The 24,560-nt window shown below is 37.7% G+C and overlaps 1 protein-coding gene across 2 annotated transcripts in view; it reads right to left on the reverse strand.

Annotated features, from left to right (window-relative positions):
- Positions 1 to 24,560, reverse strand: part of COG5 (component of oligomeric golgi complex 5) — a 295,076-nt gene that overhangs the window by 105,029 nt on the left and 165,487 nt on the right. For both annotated transcript variants that reach the window (XM_040260820.1, XM_040260819.1), the window contains exons 9-10: positions 10,559 to 10,671; positions 9,299 to 9,376 (exon numbers count right to left, since the gene is read on the reverse strand). In XM_040260820.1, coding sequence (XP_040116754.1) covers positions 9,299 to 9,376; positions 10,559 to 10,671 — 191 coding nt within the window. The remainder of the gene's footprint in view (positions 1 to 9,298; positions 9,377 to 10,558; positions 10,672 to 24,560) is intronic.

Here is a 24,560-nt window from a genome sequence, read left to right on the forward strand (position 1 = left end):
GATAAGGTGGCAGTGGGAGAGGTGAAAAGTAGACAGATTTCAGTTAACTTCTGATGACTGAACAGACAGGACTTGTTAAAATGTATGAAAATGTAGATCTAAATAGAAAAAACATACACAAAATGTTAACATAAGTTATCTCTGGGTGACAGGCTTAAACATGATGCTTCCTTTATTCTTTTTAATTTTTTAGAGGTGTAATTAAGATAATCTAACTTAATTCTAAAGGCAAGAATAAATTCTTGAGGTAAAAAATTCAGTACTGAAATACACACGGCAAAAACTTAAAAGTTCTTCAAATTCAAATCCCTTATCCCACACTTTTCCCCTAGAGATCATCAAGTTAAAGGGTTTTAAAGTTACAGGAGCTAAAAATAAAATAAAGGGTTTTAAAACCCTTTCCACGTAGTTCACTGTAGTGTTTCTCAACCTTTCTTTTCATTATTTCCCCTCAAAAATGAAAACTAATTATACATATGTAATATATATTATACTAAAATAATTATTTAATGTAACTGAACTTAATTTAAATTTAACTTAATCTTTCCCTAATGACAGATACTAAATACTAAGGAGTAAGATTTGGTGCAGCAGAATTGAACTCTGGAGGGCACTCAAAACCACTGTAATATACGATTGTTTGTATTTATCCTTCTCCCCCAAAAACAGAACTGTTTTTTCCTCTTGGGGTCAATACTGCCCTTGTTGAGAATGCATGGTGGACCGGTGTTGTAAATAGACTATCAGTCAAATTAGATTTAGTATGAACCATATTCTCCTTCAAACTTTTCCCTTGGCTCCTCTATCATATTCCATATGACTTCATTCTCTCGAGGTACTCCCTGTGGCATCCTCTGCTACAATGTTTCCTAAACTTAGTGAATGTAAATATTTTTAAATACACATTCTAATATATGTTTACTTGTTTAAAATGATATATCTGTTGCTGTTGTTTAGTCGCCACATCATGTCCAATTCTTTGCGACCCCATGCACTATAGCCCACCAGGCTCCTTTGTTCATGGGATTTCCCAAGAATACTGGAGTGGGTTGACATTTCCTTCTCCAAAATTATAAATTAATACTACTATATTAATAAAATATGTGCAATATAAAATGTACAAAAAATAGTTTAAAGGATGAAACTTAAAAAAAGGATGGGTAGAAATTAGAACTGTCTTTTTCCATGTAAAACTGTATACACCCTTTGGAAAAAGCAGAGCTCTATATAAATCTTATATGTTGCATTTTCAAGGTACATTTCTTTTCTCTCCATAGCCAATTCTACCTATTACTATGGCTTTGACCACCATCTATGAGGTTCAGTTCAGTTCAATCACTCAGTCATGTCTGACTCTTCGTGAACCCATGGACTGCAGCACACCAGGCTTCCCTGTCCATCACCAACTCCCGGAGCTTACTCAAACTGATGTGATGTCATCCAACCATCTCATCCTCTGTCATCTGTTTCTCCTTCTGCCTTCAATCTTTCCCAGCAACAGGGTCTTTTTTCCCAATGAGTCACTTCTTTGCATCAGGTGGCCAAAGCACTGGAGTTTCAGCTTCAACATCAGTCCTTCCAATGAATATTCAGGACTGATTTCTTTTAGGATGGACTGGTTGAATCTCCTTGCAGCCCAAGGGACTCTCAAGAGTTTTCTTAAACACTACAGTTCAAAAGCATCAATCCTTCAGCACTCAGTTTTCTTTATAGCCTAACTTGCATATCCATACATGACTACTGGAAAAAAACCATAGCTTTGACTGGATGGACCTTTGTTGGCAAAGTAATGTCTTTGCTTTTTAATATGCTGTCTAGGCTGGTCTAGGTTTTCTTCCAAGGAGTAAGCGTCTCTCAATTTCATGGCTGCAGTCACCATCTGCAGTGATTCTGGAGCCCAAAAAATAAAGTCTGCCACTGTTTCCATTGTTTCTCCATCTATTTGCCATGAAGTGATGGGACCGGATGCCATGATCTTAGCTTTCTGAATGTTGAGTTTTCAGCCAACATTTCACTCTCCTCTTTCACTCTCATCAAGAGGCTCTTCAGTTCTTCGCTTTCTACCATATGGGTGGTGTCATCTGCATATCTGAGGTTACTGAATTTTTCCCGGCAATCTTGATTCCAGCTTGTGCTTCATCCAGCCCACCATTTCTCATGATGTACTCTGCATAGAAGTGAAATAAGCAGGGACATCTCCCAAATTTATGTTTCCAGTGGATGCCTGGTCTGAGCTCCAGACTCATATATTAACTGAATCTTCCTTTGAATGTGCCATGAGCACTTGAATACTGAATGTATCTTCCTTGTTTAATGTGCTTCTCAGTTTACGGTCTCAAGTGAAGTTTACTGCTATCCACCAGAACTCTTGTCAAAACTGAATATACAATATCAGCCTTGACACCTCCTTCTCTATCTCACCACTTCTAATCTATCACTAAGATGTGTTGGTGTTATCTCCTGAATAATTCTCAAATCAATGCAACTGTCTCCATTTTTACTGGCATCAATGTAAATTACTGCTGTAGGCTGTTTTGTCTTGACAAAATTCATATGTTGAAGTCCTAACTGAAACCAACCATACATGAAAACGTAATCATATTTGGAGATTGGATCTTTAAAGAATTAATTAAGTTAAAACAGTCATTAGGGTGTCCTTATAAGAAGAGGAAATCCAAAACACAGACACATACAGAAGGAAATGATATAAAGACACAGGGAGAAGACAGCTCTATGGACATTTCTCTACAAGTCTTTGGATATAGTCTTTCATTTCTCTTGGATTAATAACTAGGGGCTTATTGCTAAGTCATATAATACAGATATGTTTAACTTTTTAAGGAAAAGCCAAATTGTTTTCCAAAGTGGTTGTACAATTTTACATTTCCCTTCAGCAGTATATGAGAGTTACAGTTGCTCCATATCCTCATCAACACATGGTATGTTCAGGTCTTTCAACTTTTAGATATGTACTTAAATGACAAACATCATTTTAACTTTTCATTTCCAAACTGGAAGTTTTTATTTCTTTTTCTTTCTCATTGCACTAGTTAAGAAAATGTTAAGCAGAAGTAGTAAGAGCACAGAGAATACTTGTCTTCCTACCTGATCATTTCTTAATAGTCACTTGTCATTTTTTATTCCATCTTTATTTCTAAAACCTATGCAGGTATTCTAGATTCTTTATCAATTAATTCTAACATCTGAAGTCCATAGCATCCTTCAGAAGTTCTTTAGGAGTCTAAAACCTGTTTTGCATTGTGTTTATTTTTCCTGCTGACTCTCAATCACAGATTCTAGTCTATTTATAAGACTGGTGATTTTCAACTATGAGCTCATAGTTGGATGACCTTAACATGGAGAATTCTGACAGCTAAAACTAGAAATGCTTTCCTCTACAGAGGATCTGCACTTGCTTTTTGGACAGTAGGTACTGTTACCAACCAAGGAACATGTTAGCCACAGTCATAGGTCTCAAGATCTCAGGAGGTGTAATCCAAGGTTCATTCTCCCACCATGCTAGAGACCCACAGCCTACTGGACTGACCCCATCATTGACATGAACATTTGACTTCAGAGCAACTTCAGCATTTGCAATGACTTAGAGCTCACAGATCTCCACTACAGTTTCAACTACTTTATCTGCTTATGTGTATCTGTATATGCATATGCCCCTCAGAGATTCCCTTACTTTTGACAGGGCCAAAAGTGCATTCAACATTATGCTTTTCTAACATCTAAATTTTGTTTTAGCAGGGAGAGGGCTCTTAAAAATAACTCATCATCCATGGAAGCAACCTAGATTCCCATTGGCAGACAAATGGATAAGAAAGCTGTGGTACACATACACAATGGAATATTACTCAGCTATTAAAAAGAATGCATTTGAATCAGTTCTAATGAGGTGGATGAAACTGGAGCGTATTATACAGAGTGAAGTAAGTCAGAAAGAAAAACACCAATACAGTATGTTAACACATATATATGGAATTTAGAAAGATGATAACGATGACCCTATATGCAAGACAGCAAAAGAGATGCAGATGTAAAGAACAGACTTCTGAACTCTGGGAGAAGGCAACAGTGGAACGATTTGAGAGAATACCATTGAAACGTGTATATTATCATATGTGAAACAGATAGCCAGTCCAAGTTTGATGTATGAGACTGGGTGCACAGGGATGACCCTAAGGGATGGGATGGGGAGGGAGGTGGGAGGGAAAGTCAAGATGGGGAACACATGTGCACCCATGGTTGAGTCATGTGAATGTATGGCTAAAACCACCACATACTGTAAAGTAATTAGCATCCAATTAAAATAAATTTTTCAAAAAATCAAAAAAATAAAATGTATTTATATCATGAAAAAATAAATAAAAAATAACTCATCCTCAAGACAGTAAAGCAAAAATCTTCTAAACCTTTATAGATAAGAGTATTTATTGATAACAAATGACTTAAGACATGTAAATTGGCTTACTGCCACTTGTTGTTTTTTTTTTTAATCAAATTGGGATGCCACTGATAAATGAGTTAAACATTTTGCTCATTTTTCTCTCTAAAAATATTTCATATTTGGGTGTCCTAAAATTTTTTTGAGTCTTAAATGCTATTATCAAATTATTTAATACATTAAAAAGGGCAAAAGAAAACACATTCTTTTTCATAGTTAAAATCCTTGTTAGTACTACAGCTGCTCAAAATGCTGAATACATTCCAAATATAGCCTAATGCATCCTACACACGATTAAAGGATTCTGTTCAATGATAAAAAAAAAAATGCTGCCTTAGAAAATAAAGGTATCATATCTACACCCCCACATACAGCTAAACTGGCTTAATTATGCACTTAAGAATCTACAACCTGTTTGCTACTGTTTGGATTGTGAATGATTTGTCAATACCTTGGTACACTCACTTTCAAACAAAGTGCTACATATAATATTGATGAGTATATAGCAATACTAGAACTTTTTAACTTTAAAAGTTTTAAAAGTTTTTTAAAAGCTGCCAACATTGAATTTTTGATGTCTAATCAACAGTCTAGAAATCTTATTTAAACTGAGAAGATATATCCATTCAACTAACCTTTGGAAATAAAAATAATAAGAGAAAAGAAGTATTTTGCACAGTTAAATCATATAAATAATTAATATAACTGTAAGCATAATTGTCTTTTCAAATTTACAGAATGAACTGAAATTAACAGACTAATTTTACAAGTTAACCAGAACATTCATTAAATTAAGCAGAAGCAGAATTAGTTATCTTAATTAAGGAAAAGTTTTCAAAAGGCTCTACATTAACTATATATTCTTAAGATTTGTTAGACCTGATATAATTGGCCCAATTTTATTTTATACTCAATATATTTATGCCCCTTTTACACTACAATGTATTATTTATAGCATGGTGAACAATTACTGCAAAATATTCTGAACTAATAAAGCATTCCGGAAACTATGTACAGGTCTATCAACTGAAATCAGATACCACAGCAGACAACAAAGCACATTTGGCAATATTAACTTCAAAACTAAACGTTTTAAAAGTAAACCCATTTTTTTTTTTTTTGCCTAATAAAATATGAATGATTTAACAATTCTCATAAAATCTCATAGAACTGAATGAAGGAAAATCATCATCACTGTTTCTACAACTACAGAATTACCAAATGTTAGATCATAAACTCGTGATTCTTTAGTGAAGTGAGACATGTAATCATGACACATTTATAGTGAATCCTTGCTATTGTCTTATTTAAGGAAGCAACAATTTCTAAATTTCTGACACTCAGCATAAATTAATATACTTGCATATCATGTCATCAGAACTGTTAAAAATAAAACTGACCTTCGTGCACACTAGAGTTCTTTGTTACCATGGACATGGGAAATTTCTAACCCCTAAATAATTTAATTTTTAAAGTTTAAAAAAGATTGAAATAAAAATTAGGATAGCAAATTATTGATCCAATCTCTGAATTAAGTCTACATTATCTAATTTCCCTCAGAAAACCTCAGTTCAATGGGTAATATTATCACCCTCATTTGATACCTCACATTCTGAAACATTGTAAGACCTACCCAAGGTTGCATAATCAACAAAGGAAATCTCAATTCTGTCTGATACTAAAGTCCAAGGACCCAGTTCTTAATCACTGTATTGTACTTCCTTTAACATTCCTTGACTAGATGTTCAGAAAGGTAACCTTTAAATTAAATATCTGGCTATCCAAATGATTTAAAAAAAAAAAAACTATCCTTAATCTAATAAAAATTATTTTAGAATATTTTAAGATTTTTTTAAACCACTTGTATTGACTGTAAGAGATAAATTTTAAATAATGAACATGGCAAGGCAGTTAATTTTTTTCATATAAAGTCTTAGAAACTTAATGAACTTTTTCCTATAAATATATTCTTTTTAAAATTCATAGGAAATACCAAATAAATCAATGACATACCACTACACACCTACTAGAATAGCTAAAATCCAAAACACTGACAATATCAAACGCTGACAAAGATGTGGAGCAATAGGAACTTTGTTTCTTCGCTAATAGATATGTAAAATAATACAGCCACGATGACAGATAGTTTGGCAGTTTCTTACAGAGCTAAAAATACTCTATAATATACAGCAATCGTGTGCTTTGGTATTTACTCAAATCAGCTAAAAGTTTATATGCGCACAAAAATCTGCACATGAACATTTATAACAATTGAAATCATAACTGTCAAAAAAATGGAAGTGACAACACATCCTTCAATAGGTGAATGGGTAAATAAACTAGGTCTATGGACAAAGTAAAATATTATTCAGTGACTAAAAGAAATGAAGGATCAAGCAACAAAGACATGAAGAAAGCTTAAATGCATATTACTAAGAGAAACCAGTATGAAAGGCAACCAACTGTATGATTCCAATTACATGATATTCTATAAAAGATATAAAACTCTAAAGACAGAAAAAAGATCAGTGGTTGCCAGGGGTTAAGAGAGAAGTGTGGAAAGGATGCAAAGGTGCAGCACTGAGTATTTTTAAGTGTACCTTTTTTGAATGATACTATATACCCACTAGATCATAGAAAAAGCAAAAAATATCTATTTCTGCTTCATTGACCACACTAAAGCCTTTGACTATGTGTATCACAACAAGCTGTGGGAAATTCATAAAGAAATGGGACTACCAGACCACCTTACCTGTCTCTTGAGAAACATATATGCAGGACAAGAAGCACCAGTTAGAACTGGACATAGAACAATGGATTGGTTCAAAATTAGGGAAGGTATATCTCAAGGCTGTATACTGTCATCCTGCTTATTTAAGGTACATGCAGAGTACATCATGTGAAATGCCAGGCTGGATGACTCACAAGCTGGACTCAAGAACTGCAGGAAGAAATATCAACAACCTCATATATGCAGATGATACCACTTTAATGGCAGAAAGCAAAGAAGAACTAAAGAGCCTCTTGATGAAGGTGAAAGAGAAGAGTGAAAAAGGTGGCTTAAAACTCAACATTAAAAAAACAAAGATCACGTCATCCGGTCCCATCACTTCATGGCAAAATAGATGGGGGAAAAGTGGAAACACTGACAGATTTTCTTTTTTGGGCTCCAAAATCACTGTGGATGGTGATGGCAGCCATGAAATTAAAGGATGCTTGCTGGGCTTCCCTGGTAGCTGAGTGGTAAAGAATTTCCCTGCCAAAGCAGGAGACACAGGTTCGATCCCTGATCTGGGAAGATCTCACATGCAGTGGGACTTGTGCCACAACTACTAAGCTTGTGCTCTAGAGTCCAGGAGTTTCAACAGCTGAAGCCTATGTGCCCGAGATCCCATGCTCCACAACGAGAGGAGCCACTGCAATGAGAAGCTCACACACCACAAAAGAGTAGCCTCTGCTCACCACAACTAGAGGAAAGTCTGTGGAGCAATAAAGGCCTAGCACAGCCCAAAATAAAAAATAAAATTATTTTTAAAAAATGATGCTTGCTCCTTGGAAGAAAAGCTGTGACAAATCTAGACAGCATATTCAAAACCAAAGGTATCACTTATCCAACAAAAGTCTGTAGTCAAAGCTATGGTTTGCCAGTAGTCATGTAGAGATGTGAGAGTTGAACCATAAAGAAGGCTGAGCACCAAAGAATTGATGCTTTCAACTGCTGTGCTGGAAAAGACTCTTAAGAGTCCCTTGGACAGCAAAGAAATCAAACCAGTCAATCCTAAAGGAAATCAATCCTGAATATTCACTGGAAAGACTGATGCTGAAGCTGAATCTCCAATAATTTGGCCATCTGATACGAAGAGCTAACTCACTGGAAAAGATCCTGATGCTGGGAAAGACTGAAGGCAAGAGGAAAAGAAGGCAACAGAGAATGAGATGGTTGGATGACATCACTGACTTCATGGACATGAGTTTGAGCAAACGCAGGGAGATAGTGAAGAACAGGGAAGCCTGGTATGCTACAGTTCATGGGGTTACAAAGAGTCAGACATGACTTAGCAACTGAAAAATGAACAACAATCATGGTGGAGAGTGGAGACAGGAAATTACATATTTGCATAATGCCTTATGCATCCTGCATTGCTGTGGTACATTTGTTACAACTGATGACTATGGGTCCAGGAGACTGATAAATGACAGAAGGGAAACTTTACAATATAAAAAAATAATACATTAATGTGCTTTATAGGAAAAACTAACAACTGAATGGATCACACCATCTTCAGAGAAGACATTATATGACAGCTTAATAACTACTAATTAAATCTCTCATACACCAAAAATTTTCATCTTAGTCTCTATCAGGACATTGAAAACTTTTTAATTAATTTATTTATTTTAATTGGAGGCTAATTACTTTACAATATTGGGGTGGTTTTTGCCATACATTGACATGAAACCAGCCACGTGAGTACATGTGTCCCCTATCCAGAACCCCCCTCCCACTTCCCTTCCCATCCCATCCCTCTGGGTTGTCCCAGAGCACCAGCTTTGAGTGCCCTGTTTCATGCATCGAACTTGAACTGGTGATCTATTTCACATCATTTGTATGACAGAAAATGGGAAATTACTATATGCAGTTCAGAAATTAGTCTATAAATAGTATCATTTAGCATCTACTCAATAAACAAACGTGCAAAGAAAATCTGTGGCTATCAAGAAATACATTTTCTTTTAGCTATTTGACATGTAGTCTCTCTGTAAGACAGGAACACAAATAATAACAGCTCATTATCTATCAGTATTCCTTAATAAAGAGACAAAAATACTTTGATTTAGACATACCTTAACTATTTCTTCAATGAAACAAATGTGAGAGACAGGATCCCTCTTCTTGGCTAATATTTTTTGTAGATGTTGCACCTAAAAGGAAGGAAAAGAGGGAAAACATATATAACTGAGTATTTTCAAATGTAACAAGCATAGAGTACAGGTACTAGAAACAGTCAGTCAGTTCAGTCGCTCAGTCATTTCCGACTCTTTGCGACTCCATGAATCGCAGCACACCAGGCCTCCCGGTACATCACCATCTACCGGAATTCACTCAGACTCAAAGTCCATCGAGTCAGTGATACCATCCAGCCATCTCATCCTCTGTTGTCCCCTTCTCCTCCTGCTCCCAATCCCTCCCAGCATCAGAGTCGTCTCCAATGAGTCAACTCTTCGCATGAGGTGGCCAAAGTACTGGAGCTTCAGCTTTAGCATCATTCCCTCCAAAGAAATCCCAGGGCTGATCTCCTTCAGAATGGACTGGTTGGATCTCCCTGCAGTCCAAGGGACTCTCAAGAGTCTTCTCCAACACCACAGTTCAAAAGCATCAATTCTTCGGCGCTCAGCCTTCTTCACAGTCCAACTCTCACATCAATACCTGACTACTTGAAAAATCATAGCCTTGACTATACAGATCTTTGTTGGCAAAGTAATGTCTCTGGTTTTGAATATGCTATCTAGGTTGGTCATAACTTTTCTTCCAAGGAGTAAGCGTCTTTTAATTTCATGGCTACAATCACCATCTGCAGTGATTCTGGAGCCCAAAAGAATAAAGTCTGACACTGTTTCCACTGTTTCTCCATCTATTTCCCATGAAGTGATGGGACCAGATGCCATGATCTTCGTTTTCTGAATGTTGAGCTTTAAGCCAACTTTTTCACTCTCCTAGAAACAGTAAGGGAAGGGAAAAAGCATTTTGCTAGAGCCCTTACATACATTAGTTAAGGAGGTATTTTAAATTTTCAGAGATTTTTAAAAAGCTGCCCAACATCACACAACTTTGAATAACTAAGAATTAACCCACAGCTCAGCAGGAAGATTCTGGCTGCGATGCAGGAGACACAGGAGACGCAGGTTCAACCCCTGGGTCAGGAAGATTCCTGGAGGAGGAAATGGCAACTCAATCCAGTACAGAGGACTGCGCCATGTTTCTCAATCATGAACAGAGGAGCCTACTGCACTATAATCAAAAGGGTTGCAAACAGTTGGATACAACTAAGCACACAGCACGCTAACTCATAATTAATACTATTTTTCACTCTCTCAAATATTTACCTGACCACAAACAGTAAAAATATGATCCACAAGTTTCTCCATATTGGTCCAGAGGGAAGCACGAAAAGCTGCAGTGTTCCCTGGAGTTGGCATGGTAGATCGTCCAGGTCCCCCTGTTTATGAGAGACAAAAAAACAAGCAAAATAAAATCTTTCAAATTTAACAAAGTGTATGCTATTATGAAAAAAGCACATATAGGCTAACAAATGAGAATTTCCCTAATTTATGATGAGTGATATAAAACAGAATCTTAATCTTTTGTCTTTAAGAAAGGAAATAAAACGACACAGACACACACACACACCACCACCACCACACACACCCAACAAGGATAATACAGAAAACAAGAATTCCCTGGAGAAGGAAATGGCAACCATTCCAGTATTCTTGCTTGGGAAAACGCATGGACAGAGGAGCCTGGCAGGTTACAGTTCAAAGGGTCATAAAGAGTCAGTCACGACTAAGTATGCATTCACTAACACACTCCACAAAAAGAACAAGATACTGCAGTTTAGATATCTCATTTGTTAAATGAAAGTATAATCTTGACTCTATAAATTATTTGATAAATGTAACATTCTATAAATATTTTTAATTTGAATATAGTTGATTTATTCTATAATTGTTTATAGCAGTTTTTCCCCCCAGTCAGAATAGCTCTCCATTATAAAATACTCTTAAAGGGAACCTTAAAACCCCTGCAAATTAAGACTATGCTCCCATTTTCTGTGACTTATCCTCTTCCAACAACACAAGAGAAGACTCTACACATGGACATCACCAGACGGTCAACACCAAAATCAGACTGATTATATTCTTTGCAGCCAAAGATGGAGAAGCTCTATACAGTCAGCAAAAACAAGACCAGGAGCTGACTGTGGCTCAGATCATGAACTCCTTATTACCAAATTCAGACTCAAATTGAAGAAAATAGGGAAAACCGCTAGACCATTCAGGTATGACCTAAATCAAATCCCTTATGATTATACAGTGGAAGTGAGAAACAGATTTAAGGGCCTAGATCTGATAGACAGAGTGCTTGATGAACTATGGAATGAGGTTCGTGACATTGTACAGGAGACAGGGATCAAGACCATCCCTATGGAAAAGAAATGCAAAAAAGCAAAATGGCTGTCTGGGGAGGCCTTATAAATAGGTGTGAAAGGAAGAGAGGCGAAAAGCAAAGGAGAAAAGGAAAGATATTAGCATCTGAATGTAGAGTTCCAAAGAATAGCAAGAAGAGATAAGAAAGCCTTCTTCAGCAATCAATGCAAAGAAATAGAGGAAAACAACAGAATGGGAAAGACTAGAGATCTCTTCAAGAAAATTAGAGATACCAAGGGAACATTTCATGCAAAGATGGGCTCAATAAAGGACAGAAATGGTATGCACCTAACAGAAGCAGAAGATATTAAGAAGAGGTGGCAAGAATACACGGAAGAACTGTACAAAAAAGATCTTCACGACCCAGATAATCATGATGATGTGATCACTAATCTAGAGCCAGACATCTTGGAAAGTGAAGTCAAGTGGGCCTTAGAAAGCATCACTGCGAACAAAGCTACTGGAGATGATGGAATTCCAGTTGAGCTGTTTCAAATACTGAAAGATGATGCTGTGAAAGTGCTGCACTCACTATGCCAGCACATGTGGAAAACTCAGCAGTGGCCACAGAACTGGAAAAGGTCAGTTTTCATTCCAATCCCAAAGAAAGGCAATGCCAAAGAACGCTCAAACTACCACACAATTGCACTCATCTCACATGCTAGTAAAGTAACGCTCAAAATTCTCCAAGCCAGGCTTCAGCAATATGTGAACCGAGAACTCCCTGATGTTCAAGCTGGTTTTAGAAAATGCAGAGGAACCAGAGATCAAATTGCCAACATCCGCTGGATCATGGAAAAAGCAAGAGAGTTCCAGAAAAACATCTATTTCTGCTTTATTGACTATGCCAAAGCCTTTGACTGTGTGGATCACAATAAACTGTGGAAAATTCTGAGAGAGATGGGAATACCAGACGATCTGACCTGCCTCTCGAGAAATCTGTATGCAGGTCAGGAAGCAACAGTTAGAACTGGACATGGAACAACAGACTGGTTCCAAATAGGAAAAGGAGTACGTCAAGGCTGTATATTGTCACCCTGCTTATTTAACTTATATGCAGAGTACATCATGAAAAACGCTGGGCTGGAAGAAGCACAAGCTAGAATCAAGATTGCCGGGAGAAATATCAATAACCTCAGATATGCAGATGACACCATCCTTATGGCAGAAAGTGAAGAGGAACTAAAAAACCTCTTGATGAAAATGAAAGAGGAGAGTGAAAAAGTTGGCTTAAAACTCAACATTCAGAAAACGAAGATCATGGCATCTGGTCCCATCACTTCATTGGAAATAGATGGGGAAACAGTGGAAACAGTGTCAGACTTTATTTTGGGGGGCTCCAAAATCATTGCAGATGGTGACTGAAGCCATGAAATTAAAAGACGCTTACTCCTTGGAAGAAAAGTTATGACCAACCTAGATACTATATTCAAAAACAGAGACATTACTTTGCCAACTAAGGTCCGTCTAGTCAAGGCTATGGTTTTTCCAGTGGTCATGTATGGATGTGAGAGTTGGACTGTGAAGAAAGCTGAGAGCCGAAGAATTGATGCTTTTGAACTGTGGTGTTGGAGAAGACTCTTGGAGAGTCCCTTGGACTGCAGGGAGATCCAACCAGTCCATTCTGAAGGAGATCAGCCCTGGGATTTCTTTGGAAGGAATGATGCTAAAGCTGAAGCTCCAGTACTTTGGCCACCTCATGCGAAGAGTTGACTCATTGGAAAAGACTCTGATGCTGGGAGGGATTGGGGGCAGGAGAAGAAGGGGACGCCTGAGGATGAGATGGCTGGATGGCATCATGGACTCGATGGACGTGAGTCTAAGTGAACTCTGGGAGATGGTGATGTACAGGGAGGCCTGGCGTGCTGTGATTCATGGGGTCGCAAAGAGTCGGACACAAATGAGCGACTGAACTGAACTGAACTGATCCTGTTTCCTCATACCTGACATCCCATGAAGGGATACGACATATCTGATTTTCTGCTTAATTTCAGATAATGTCATTTCACTGTTTTCCACTCACAAATGGGTTGAGGCATTGAAGATCTGAAGTAGAATCAGTAGAAATATATTGGTACTTACTCAAAATAAAGTAAGGTCTTAAAAGCCACAAAAGCTAGAAAAGAAATAAGAATTTTGGATAGCTGTTTTTTTCTTTTTTGGGATCTTCAGGCCTTTAACATAAACAGTGAACAAACCAGAATCTTAAAAGTGTAGAGGAAGGGAATATGTTTAGTAAAACAAGAGAGAAGATCACTATTATGGGTGAGAGAGTTTTAAATATAAGTTTGCGCCCCCAAAGCCATAGGTATATAATAACTTCATGAAAGTGTGACCAAGGATACTAGCATTGGTATCAGCCTCCAACACATGTGAGTGAAAACTTATCACGTATTTTTGAATCCATCTGCATATGCCCCAGCTCACCAGTCTGTCAAAGAAACAAAAACTCAGTAACACTGAAAGAGAACATTTCCCATTCCATGATATTCTACAGGAGCCATGAATTTCTATCATTCAAAAATTTGGGAAACCACCTCTTGTCTTTAGTTCTTCATCATACCAGGTTTTGATGTTCCTTGTTATTTAGAAGCAAGCTTGTTTTATACATATATACACATACACAAAAATTAATATTATGTGTATAACTGAGTCAACTTGTTGTGCATCTGAAACATTGAAAGTCTACTACACTTCAATAAAATATGTACATTTATAAAAAGAAAGGATCTTGGACACAGGCAGATTCAAGTCACCAAGTATAGTTCTAGCCTTCTCAGAAGCTATCTTACTTGAGCTATGTTCTTTATTTGTGCTTGACCTAAAAGTGCTAAGTATAGGGACAGTAACTATGGCACATTAATCAAGAGAGTTTGGTTCTAGGTTATTACCTGCTGAATATGTATGTGGTTAGTTTTACTATTCAGTATGTTGCTGGCATGAGGAAGAAGCCCCTTAATGAAACCATGTAGGAATGAAAGATGCCCTAGCCATTATGTTCTTAGTAGGAACGTTCCCGTATTTGTTCAGACTTCAGTTATGTTCTATGTTAACTTATAGTTTCAAAAATGCAGATTTTCCTTTGTATCTGTGTTCATAATAAGGAAATAACTTACTAAATCATATAAATTGATATACGATGTGTCTAACAAATGCAGAAAGTATTTCTTCCCCCCTTCAAAAAAAAGGAATTAATAAAAATGGTTTCCCAGAGGGGGCAGCTGCAGTGGTAGGAAGGAGGACCAGGTGAGAAGAATAGAGATAGAAGCAGTGAGTCTCTGTGAATCATATAAATATTTTACATATTTCAAAGTAAATTTAAATTTACAGGAATGAAAAGAGCAAACTCAAACTAAACACAAACAAATACAGAAACACATAAAACTAATGGTACGTCAAATTAGTAAGATAACCATACACAGGAAATTAATTATTTCAAGGACTTTTCAAGCATTCTGACTTTAATAAGATACACTTTAGGGGCAAGAAGAGCTGCATGTCTCTTTGCTTAACAGATAGATGTGTTACTTCACTGATCTCTGAAGAAGGCTTTCTTATCTCTCCTTGCTATTCTTTGGAACTCTGCATTCAGATGCGTATATCTTTCCTTTTCTCTGCTTTTCACTTCTCTTCTTTTCACAGCTATTTGTAAGGCCACCTCAGACAGCCATTTTGCTTTTTTGCATTTCTTTTCCATGGGGATGGTCTTGATAACTGTCTCCTGTACAATGTCACGAACCTCCATCCATAGCTCATCAGTCACTCTGTCTATCAGATCTAGTCCCTTAAATCTATTTCTCACTTCCACTGTATAATCATAAGTGATTTGATTTAGGTCACACCTGAATGGTCTAGTGGTTTTCCCCACTTTCTTCAATTTAAGTCTGAATATGGCAATAAGGAGTTCATGATCTGAGCCACAGTTAGCTCCCAGTCTTGTTTTTGCTATCTGTATAGAGGTTCTCCATCTTTGGCTGCAAAGAATATAATCAATCTGATTTCAGTGTTGACCATCTGGTGATGTCCACGTGTAGAGTCTTCTCTTGTGTTGTTGGAAGAGGGTGTTTGCTATGACCAGTGTGTTCTCTTGGCAAAACTCTATTAACCTTTGCCCTGCTTCATTCTGTACTCCAAGGCCAAATTTGTCTGTTAATCCAGTTGTTTCTTGACTTCCTACTTTTGCATTCCAGTCCCTTACAATGAAAAGGACATCTTTTTGGGGTGTTAGTTCTAAAAGGTCTTGTAGGTAGGTCTTCATTGAACTGTTGAACTTCAGCTTCTTCAGCATTACTGGTCGGGGAACAGACTTGGATTACTGTGATAATGAATGATTTCCCGTGGAAGCAAACAGAGATCATTCTGTTATTTTTGAGTTTGCATCCAAATACTGCATTTCAGACTCTTTTGTTGACTATGAGGCTACTCCATTTCTTCTAAAGGATTCCTGCCCACATTAGTAGATACAGTGGTCATCTGAGTTAAATTCACACATTCCAGTCCATCAAACTTCACTGATTCCTAGAATGTCAATGTTCACTCTTGCCATTTCCTGTTTGACCACTTTCAAGTTGCCTTGATTCATGGACCTAACATTCCAGGTTCTTACGCAATATTGCTCTTTACAGCATCAAACCTTGCTTCTATCACCAGTCACATCCAAAACTGGGCAGAATTCCAAAGTACAGTAAGGAGAAACAAGAAACCCTTCCTCAGCAATCAATGCATAGAAATAGATGAAAGCAATAGAATGAGAAAGACTAGAGATCTCTTCAAGAAAATTAGAGATACCAAGGGAACATTTCATAAAAAGAAGGGCTCAATAAAGGACATAAATGGTATGAATCTAACCAAAGCAGAAGATATTAAGAGGTGGCAAGAATATACAGAAGAACAGTACAAAAAAGATCTTCATGACCCAGATAATCAGGATGGAGTGATCACTCACCTAGAGCCAGACATCCTGGAATGTGAAGTCGAGTGGGCTTTAGGAAGCATCATTACGAACAAAGCTAGTGGAGGTGATGGAATTCCAGTGGAGCTGTTTCAAATTCTGAAAGATGATGCTGTGAAAGTGCTGCACTCAATATGCCAGCAAATTTGGAAAACTCAGCAGTAGCCACAGGACTGGAAAAGGTCAGTTTCATTCCAATCCCAAAGAAAGGCAATGCCAAAGAATGCTCAAACTACCGCACAATTGCACTCATTTCACAGGCTACTAAAGTAATGCTCAAAATTCTCCAAGCCAGGCATCAGCAATACGTGAACCGTGAACTTCCAAATGTTCAAGCTGGTTTTAGAAAAGGCAGAGGAACCAGAGATCAAATTGCCAACATCCGTTGGATCATAGAAAAACCAAAAGAGTTCCAGAAACACATCTATTTCTGCTTTATTGACTATGCCAAAGCCTTTGACTATGTGGATCACAATAAACTGTGGAAACTTCTGAAAGAGATGGGAATACCAGACCATCTGACCTGCCCCTTGAGAAACCTGTATGCAGGCCAGGAAGCATAGAACTGTTAGAACTGGACGTGGAACAACAGACTTTCCAAATTGGGAAAGGAGTACTTCAAGGCTGTATCTTGTCACCCTGCTTATTTAACTTCTATGCAGAGTACATCATGAGAAACGCTGGGCTGGAAGAAGCACAAGCTAGAATCAAGATTGCCGGGAGAAATATCAATAACCTCAGATACGCAGATGACACCACCCTTATGGCAGAAAGTGAAGAGAAACTAAAAAGCCTCTTGATGAAAGTGAAAGAAGAGAGTAAAAAAGTTGGCTTAAAGCTCAACATTCAGAAAACGAAAATCATGGCATCTGGTCCCATCACTTCATGGGAAATAGATGGGGAAACAGTGGAAACAGTGTCAGACTTTATTTTGGGGGGCTCCAAAATCACTGCAGATGGTGACTGAAGCCATGAAATTAAAAGACGCTTACTCCTTGGAAGGAAAGTTATGACCAACCTAGATAGCATATTGAAAAGCAGAGACATTACTTTGCCAACAAAGGTCTGTCTAGTCCAGGCTGTGGTTTTTCCTGTGGTCATGCATGGATGTGAGAGTTGGACTGTGAAGAAAGCTGAGCGCCAAAGAATTGATGCTTTTGAACTGTGGTGTTGGAGAAGACTCTTGAGAGTCCCTTGCACTGCAAGGAGATCCAACCAGTCCATTCTGAAGGAGATCAGCCCTGGGATTTCTTTGGAAGGAATGATGCTAAAGCTGAAGCTCCAGTACTTTGGCCACCTCATGCGAAGAGTTGACTCATTGGAAAAGACTCTGATGCTGGGAGGGATTGGGGGCAGGAGGAGAAGGGGACGCCTGAGGATGAGATGGCTGGATGGCATCACTGACTTGATGGACACGACTCTGAGTGAACTCCGGGAGCTGGTGATGGACAGGGAGGCCTGGCATGCTGCTATTCATGGGGTCGCAAAGAGTCGGACATGACTGAGCGACTGAACTGAACTGATCATGTCTTTTGCCCTTACTAAGTGACAGTCTACTGTAAACATCAGTTCCCACCCTTTTTAAACATTTGAGTTTTTAACTTTGAGCTCAGGGAATATTTTTTTAAATCAATATTTTATATTTTAATATTTTATATATAATATATAATATATATTTTTATATAATATATAATATTTTATAACTATTATCATTGGTATTATTTTGACCCATCAGATACTCTCAGATTTGTTTTGTGGAAGCTTCCTAATCTCCATTGTTCTTTAAACACTTTTTTACTCTCTGGCCCATTGTGTTCCAGGTTGACCTTCTATTTTCACTGCTCTGGGTACAGAATCACTTTTTTATTCAATAAACCTTGTATTCTTTCATTGAGGATTGTTGCATAGGTATCAGAATTTGAGTCTCAGACATGTTCATTTCTAGTGAGGAGTTGTCTTATCTCTCTCCTTTACTGAGCAGCAGTAGGAAAGACCTCTAATCCCGCTTACACACCTGTTATTGTTCTGTTTGTGAAGAGAACCTTCATTTGCAGCATCCTAAAATGCATCTCATTTCATTATTGCTGTGAAGCAACACAGTTCAGTTCAGTCGCTCAGTCATGTCTGACTCTTTGCAACCTCATGAACCGCAGCATGCCAGGCCTCCCTGTCCATCACCAGCTCCCAGAGTTTACTCAAACTCATGTCCATTGAGTTGATGATGCCATCCAACCATCTCATCCTCTGTCGTCCCCTTCTCCTCCTACCCTCAATGTTTCCCAGCATCAGGGTCCTTTCAAATGAATCAGCTCTTCGCATCAGGTAGCCAAAGTATTGGAGTTTCAGCTTCAACATCAGTCCTCAGTGAACACCCAGGACTGATCTCCTTTAGGGTGGACTGGCTGGATCTCCTTGCAGTCCAAAGGACTCTCAAGAGACTTCTCCAACACCACAGTTCAAAAGCCTCAATTCTTCTGCACTCAGCTTTCTTTATAGTGCAACTCTCATATCCACAGATAACTACTGGAAAAACCATGGCCTTGACTAGACAGACCTTTGTTGACAAACTAATATCTCTGCTTTTTAATATGCTGTCTATGTTGGTCATAACTTTCCTACCAAGAAGTGTCTTTTAATTTCATGACTGCAGTCACCATCTGCAATGATTTTGGGGCCCCCCAAAATAAAGTCTCTCACTGTTTCCATTGTTTCCCCATCTGTTTGCCATGAAGTGATGGGACCAGTTGTCATTATCTTAAGTTTTTAAAATGTTGAGTTTTAAGCGAACTTTTTCGCTCTCTTCTTTTACTTTCATCAAGAGGCTCTTTAGTTCTTCTTCACTTTCTGCCATAAGGGTGGTGTCATCTACATATCTGAGGTTATTGCTATTTCTCCTTATTGATGTACTCCTTTTCCTATTTGGAACCAGTCTGTTGTTGCAACTACCAACTAGTAAAATAATGAAATGAGGGAATGATTATAGGTGGGTAAAATGTTATGGGGAACAGGATATTTCATAGGGTGCAAAGTTATGCACCCAAAGTTACTTACTAATTACTAAGAGAAGAGTATTTTTACAAGCAGCAATCTGGCATACACTTTAATAACAAGCAACAATGAGACAGACTGACACGATTTTGGTGCTTCCTGATATGATGTAATGGGAAATACACATCATCTTACCAGTTTTTTACCTTGGATGTAATAAGAAACAATCAGAAAAATTCTGAGTGTGGGGTTTGCTGAACATGTTAATGCCATAAAAGATAAAAAAGATGCTGGTTTATTTTTTTTTAATTAAAGCAGAGTATAAACAAGACAACCAATGGAATAGCATAATGGCTAATTGGTTCCAGTTGGGAGGGGAAATAGCCATAAGGAATATTTTATGGAAATATCTTAAAAATACTGAATGTGGATTACATGCAAAATAATATTAATATATCAATGTGAAATTTCTTGAGGCTAATGCCTAAGAATGTTACTGGATATAATATACATGCACAGCTCTTTGCACATGTTAGAATGTTTCAACATAAAATGAGGATTTTAACCTCAAATTGAAAAGAACACATTTCAATTCAAGCTAAGCTTAAAGACTAGGTAGTATAAGAGCCCATCAATGGTTACAGTCTATCCTACTTTTACAGAGGGCAAGAATCAAGAAAACCAAAGGCTATGTTAGTAAGCTTTTCACTCTAGTTTCTCAACAATTTCAAGTTTAGGCAAGAACTACATGCTTCTTTTTCTTCTTCTTTGCCTTGCCCTGTGACTTGTGATATCTTAGTTCCCTGAACAGGGACTGAACCCAGGCCCCAGCAATGGAACTTCTAAGTCCTAATCACTAGACCAGCAAGAAATTACCTACATGCTCCTTTAGTAAAGAGATGTTATTATTTTTTTACTCTGATAATAGTGGAAAGCAGTAACAAAGAGAAACATTTAGGAGTTTAAAATATGAATACTCCAGTTCAAAATCTAGGTCTAAATAATTTTTCAAATTATTTGCAATGTTGTACAAAGAATACTAAGTAAAATTGTACATGAACTGGAGAGGTAATACTGAAGCAATATGCAATTATCTTAGATGTTACATAAAGAATGAACCTGTAACAGTGAGGAAAAGGCATGCAGTGCATTTGTAAAAAGTAGAAAATATCAAATTACTGGAATATGTATAGCTTTGTTTTATTATAAATAATTATAGAATGCATCAACCCATTACTCTTACAATAGGTACGAGCAGAAATACAAAAAGGTATTGTTTCCTCCTAGCAATTATTTGGAAGAACTGAGGCACCAAAAAAACCTAAGATCACAGTCACTGGTTCTATTAGTTCCAGTGGCTTCATTTTTCTTGTTTATAGTTGAATACTTAAGGACTTTTATTCTCATACACTAAATACATCTTGCTGAAGAAATAAACATAATAAAAAAAATCAACATAGAACACCTGTAAAGGGAGCAAGAATAACTACAACAGAAAAGTGATGGCATTATCCATTGTTTTATGAACCTCAAAAAACAAAATTAAGTGTTTTAAACTAAGTTTTATTAATGCAATAGGAGAAACTAAGAAGTACTCAAAGAAACAATACTTGAGTAACTTCTAGTTAATGGAATAAAATCATTTTCTTGCCTTTGTCTCTTAAAGGACAATGGAAAAAAGAAAAAAAAAGTAGAAAAAAATATCAATTTCAAACAAACAAAGAAATCAATTAAAAACTTCAAACTTTGGATTATGAAGCATATATGCCAAATGCTATAGATAAATCAAAATGAACAAGGAAGCAGATAGCTGACATCCTAGATCATTAGCAAGGAACAATCTGCTCCTAAAATCAACTGTAAGAATTTAGAAGCTATCCACCAATTCTTTGCTTAGAACGAAAAGGGACAGACATAGATGGGCCAGGAGACAAGCCAAAAACATGTTCAACATTGCAGAATAGGGAAGAGAGAAAAGCAGAAGAAGAAACCATTATAAAATGACATTTACAGTGTATGAGAATTATGCATGAAGCAGGGCACCCAAAGCCAGTGCTCTGGGACAACCTAGAGGGATAGGGTTGGGAGGGACATGGGAGAGCTGTTCAGATGGGGGGTATAGATGTATACCTGCAGCCAATTCATGTTGATACATGGCAAAAACCATCACAATGTAGCAATTATCCTCCAATTAATAGAAATTGATTTAAAAAAAGAAGTATCCTCTAGCATAAGGAAACTGAACTATTTAAAATTCTAAAAGATGATACTGTTAAAGTACTGTACTCTATATGTCAACAAATTTGGAAAATTTAGCAGTGGCCACAGGACTGGAAAAGGTCAGTTTTCATTCCAATCCCAAACAAGAGCAATGCCAAAGAATGTTCAAACTACCATCCAGTTGCCCTCCTTTCACATGCTAGCAATGTTATACTCAAAATCCTCCAAGCTAGGCTTCAGCAGTATGTGAACAGAAATCTTCCAGATGTACAAGCTGGGTTTTGAAGAGGCAGAGGAACCAGAGATCAAATTGACAACATTTATTGGATCATGGAGAAAGCAAGGGAATTCCAGAAAAACATCTACTTCTGCTTCATTGACTTCATGAAATGCTGACTGTGTGGATCACAACAAACTGCAGAAAATTCTTAAAGAGATGGGACTACCAGACAGTTTACCTGTCTCCTGAGAAATCTGTATGTGGGTGAAGAAGCAACAGTTAGAAGTAGACATGGAACGATGCATTAGTTCAAAATTGAGGAAGGAGTAATACAAGGCTGTGTATTATGCAAAGTGTGAGGCTGGATGAATCACAAGCTGGAATCAAGATTGTCAGGAAAAAATATCAACAACCTCAGATATGCAGATGATATCACTCTAATGGCAGAAAGTGAAGAGGAACTAAAGAGCCTCTTGATAAGGGTGACAGAGGAGAGTGAAAAAGCTGGCTTAAAATTCAACATTAAAAAACTAAGATCATGGCATCCAGTCCCATCAGTAAGTCAATAAGTGTTAAGTCATTCAGTCGTATCCAATTCTTTGCAGTCCTATGGACTGTAGCCTACCAGGCTCCTCTGTCCATGGGATTTCCCAGGCAAGAATACTGGAATAGGTTTCCATTCTCTTCTCCAGGGGATTTTCCCAGCAAAGGGATCGAACATAGGTCTCCTACATTGTAGGTGGATTCTTTCCCATCTAAGCCACCAAGAAAGCCCTGATCCCATCACTTCATGGCAAATAGATGAGGAAAAAGTGAAAGCAGTAACATTTTCTTTTCCTGGGCTCCAAAATCACGGTGGACAGTGACTGTAACCATGAAATTAAAAGACGCTTGCTCCTTGAAAGTAAAGCTATGACAAATCTACAGAGCATATTAAAAAGCAGAGACATCATTTTGCTGACAAAGGTCTTCATGGTTAAAGCTATGGTTTTCAGTAATCATGTACAGATATAAGAGTTGTATCATGAAGGCTGAGTGCTGAAGAATTGACACTTTCAAATTGTGGCTGGAGAAGACCCTTGAGAGTCCCCTGGACTGCAAGGAGACCAACCAGTCAATCCTAAAGGAAATCAATCCTGAATATTAATTGGAAAGACCACTGCTGAAGTTCCAATAATCTGGCCACATGATGTGAAAAGATCCTGATGCTGGGAAAGACTGAAGACATAGGAGAAGGAGGCAGCAAAGGATGAGATGGTTAAACAGCATCACAGACTCAATGGACACAAATCTGAGCAAACTCCAAGAGATGGTGGAGAACAGAGGAGCCTGGCAAGCTACAGTCCATGAGGTGGCAAAGAGCTGGATGTGACTTTGCAACTCTACAACAACAAGGTAGGAAAACTATGAAAGGTAAAATGAAGTGAAAGAGGAAAGAAAGAAAAGAATGTAAGGTTTCCACGAGAAACTGTTTGAATGGCTTTACTGAGAATCACAATAAGCTCTAGAATGGTTCAAAATTTGAGGCAACAAGCATTCCAAAATTAATAGGAAATGACAAGATGGTGAAATGTTATTCTAGACAATAAAGATATTACAAAGAAATAGAACTAGAGACCACTACCTAATGAACACAGATGTAAAACTCAACAAAATATTAGCAATTAAAACCCAAGAATGCTTGAAAAGAATTTTATACTATAATCAAAGTGGGATTGAAAGACTCAGGAAGAATCGGCCAAAGATGTCCTGGAATTAATCAGTTATATGCAGAGTACACCATGAGAAACACTGGGCTGGAAGAAGCACAAGCTAGAATCAAGATTGCCGGGAGAAATATCAATAACCTCAGATATGCAGATGACACCACCCTTATGGCAGAAAGTGAAGAGGAACTAAAAAGCCTCTCGATGAAAGTGAAAGAAGAGAGTGAAACAGTTGGCTTAAAGCTCAACATTCAGAAAACGAAGATCATGGCATCTGGTCCCATCACTTCATGGGGAAACAGTGGAAACAGTGTCAGACTTTATTTTTCTGGGCTCCAAAATCACTGCAGACGGTGACTACAGCCATAAAATTAAAAGACGCTTACTCCTTGGAAGGAAAGTTATGACCAACCTAGATAGCATATTAAAAAGCAGAGACATTACTTTGCCAACAAAGGTCTGTCTAGTCAAGGCTATGGTTTTTCCAGTGGTCATGTATGAATGTGAGAGTTGGACTGTGAAGAAATCTGAGCACTGAAGAATTGATGCTTTTGAACTGTGGTGTTGGAGAAGGCTCTTGAGAGTCCCCTGGACTGCAGGGAGATCCAATCAGTCCATTCTAAAGAAGATCAGTCCTGGGTGTTCTTTGGAAGGACTGATGCTAAAGCTGAAACTCCACTACTTTGGCCACCTCATGCGAAGAGTTGACTCACTGGAAAAGATTCTGATGCTGGGAGGGATTGGGAGTAGGAGGAGAAGGGGACGACAGAGGATGAGATGGCTGGATGGCATCACCAACTCGATGGATATGAG

The sequence above is a fragment of the Oryx dammah genome, unplaced genomic scaffold (assembly GCF_014754425.2).
Source record: "Oryx dammah isolate SB20612 unplaced genomic scaffold, SCBI_Odam_1.1 HiC_scaffold_18, whole genome shotgun sequence".
Taxonomy (NCBI): Eukaryota; Metazoa; Chordata; class Mammalia; order Artiodactyla; family Bovidae; genus Oryx; species Oryx dammah.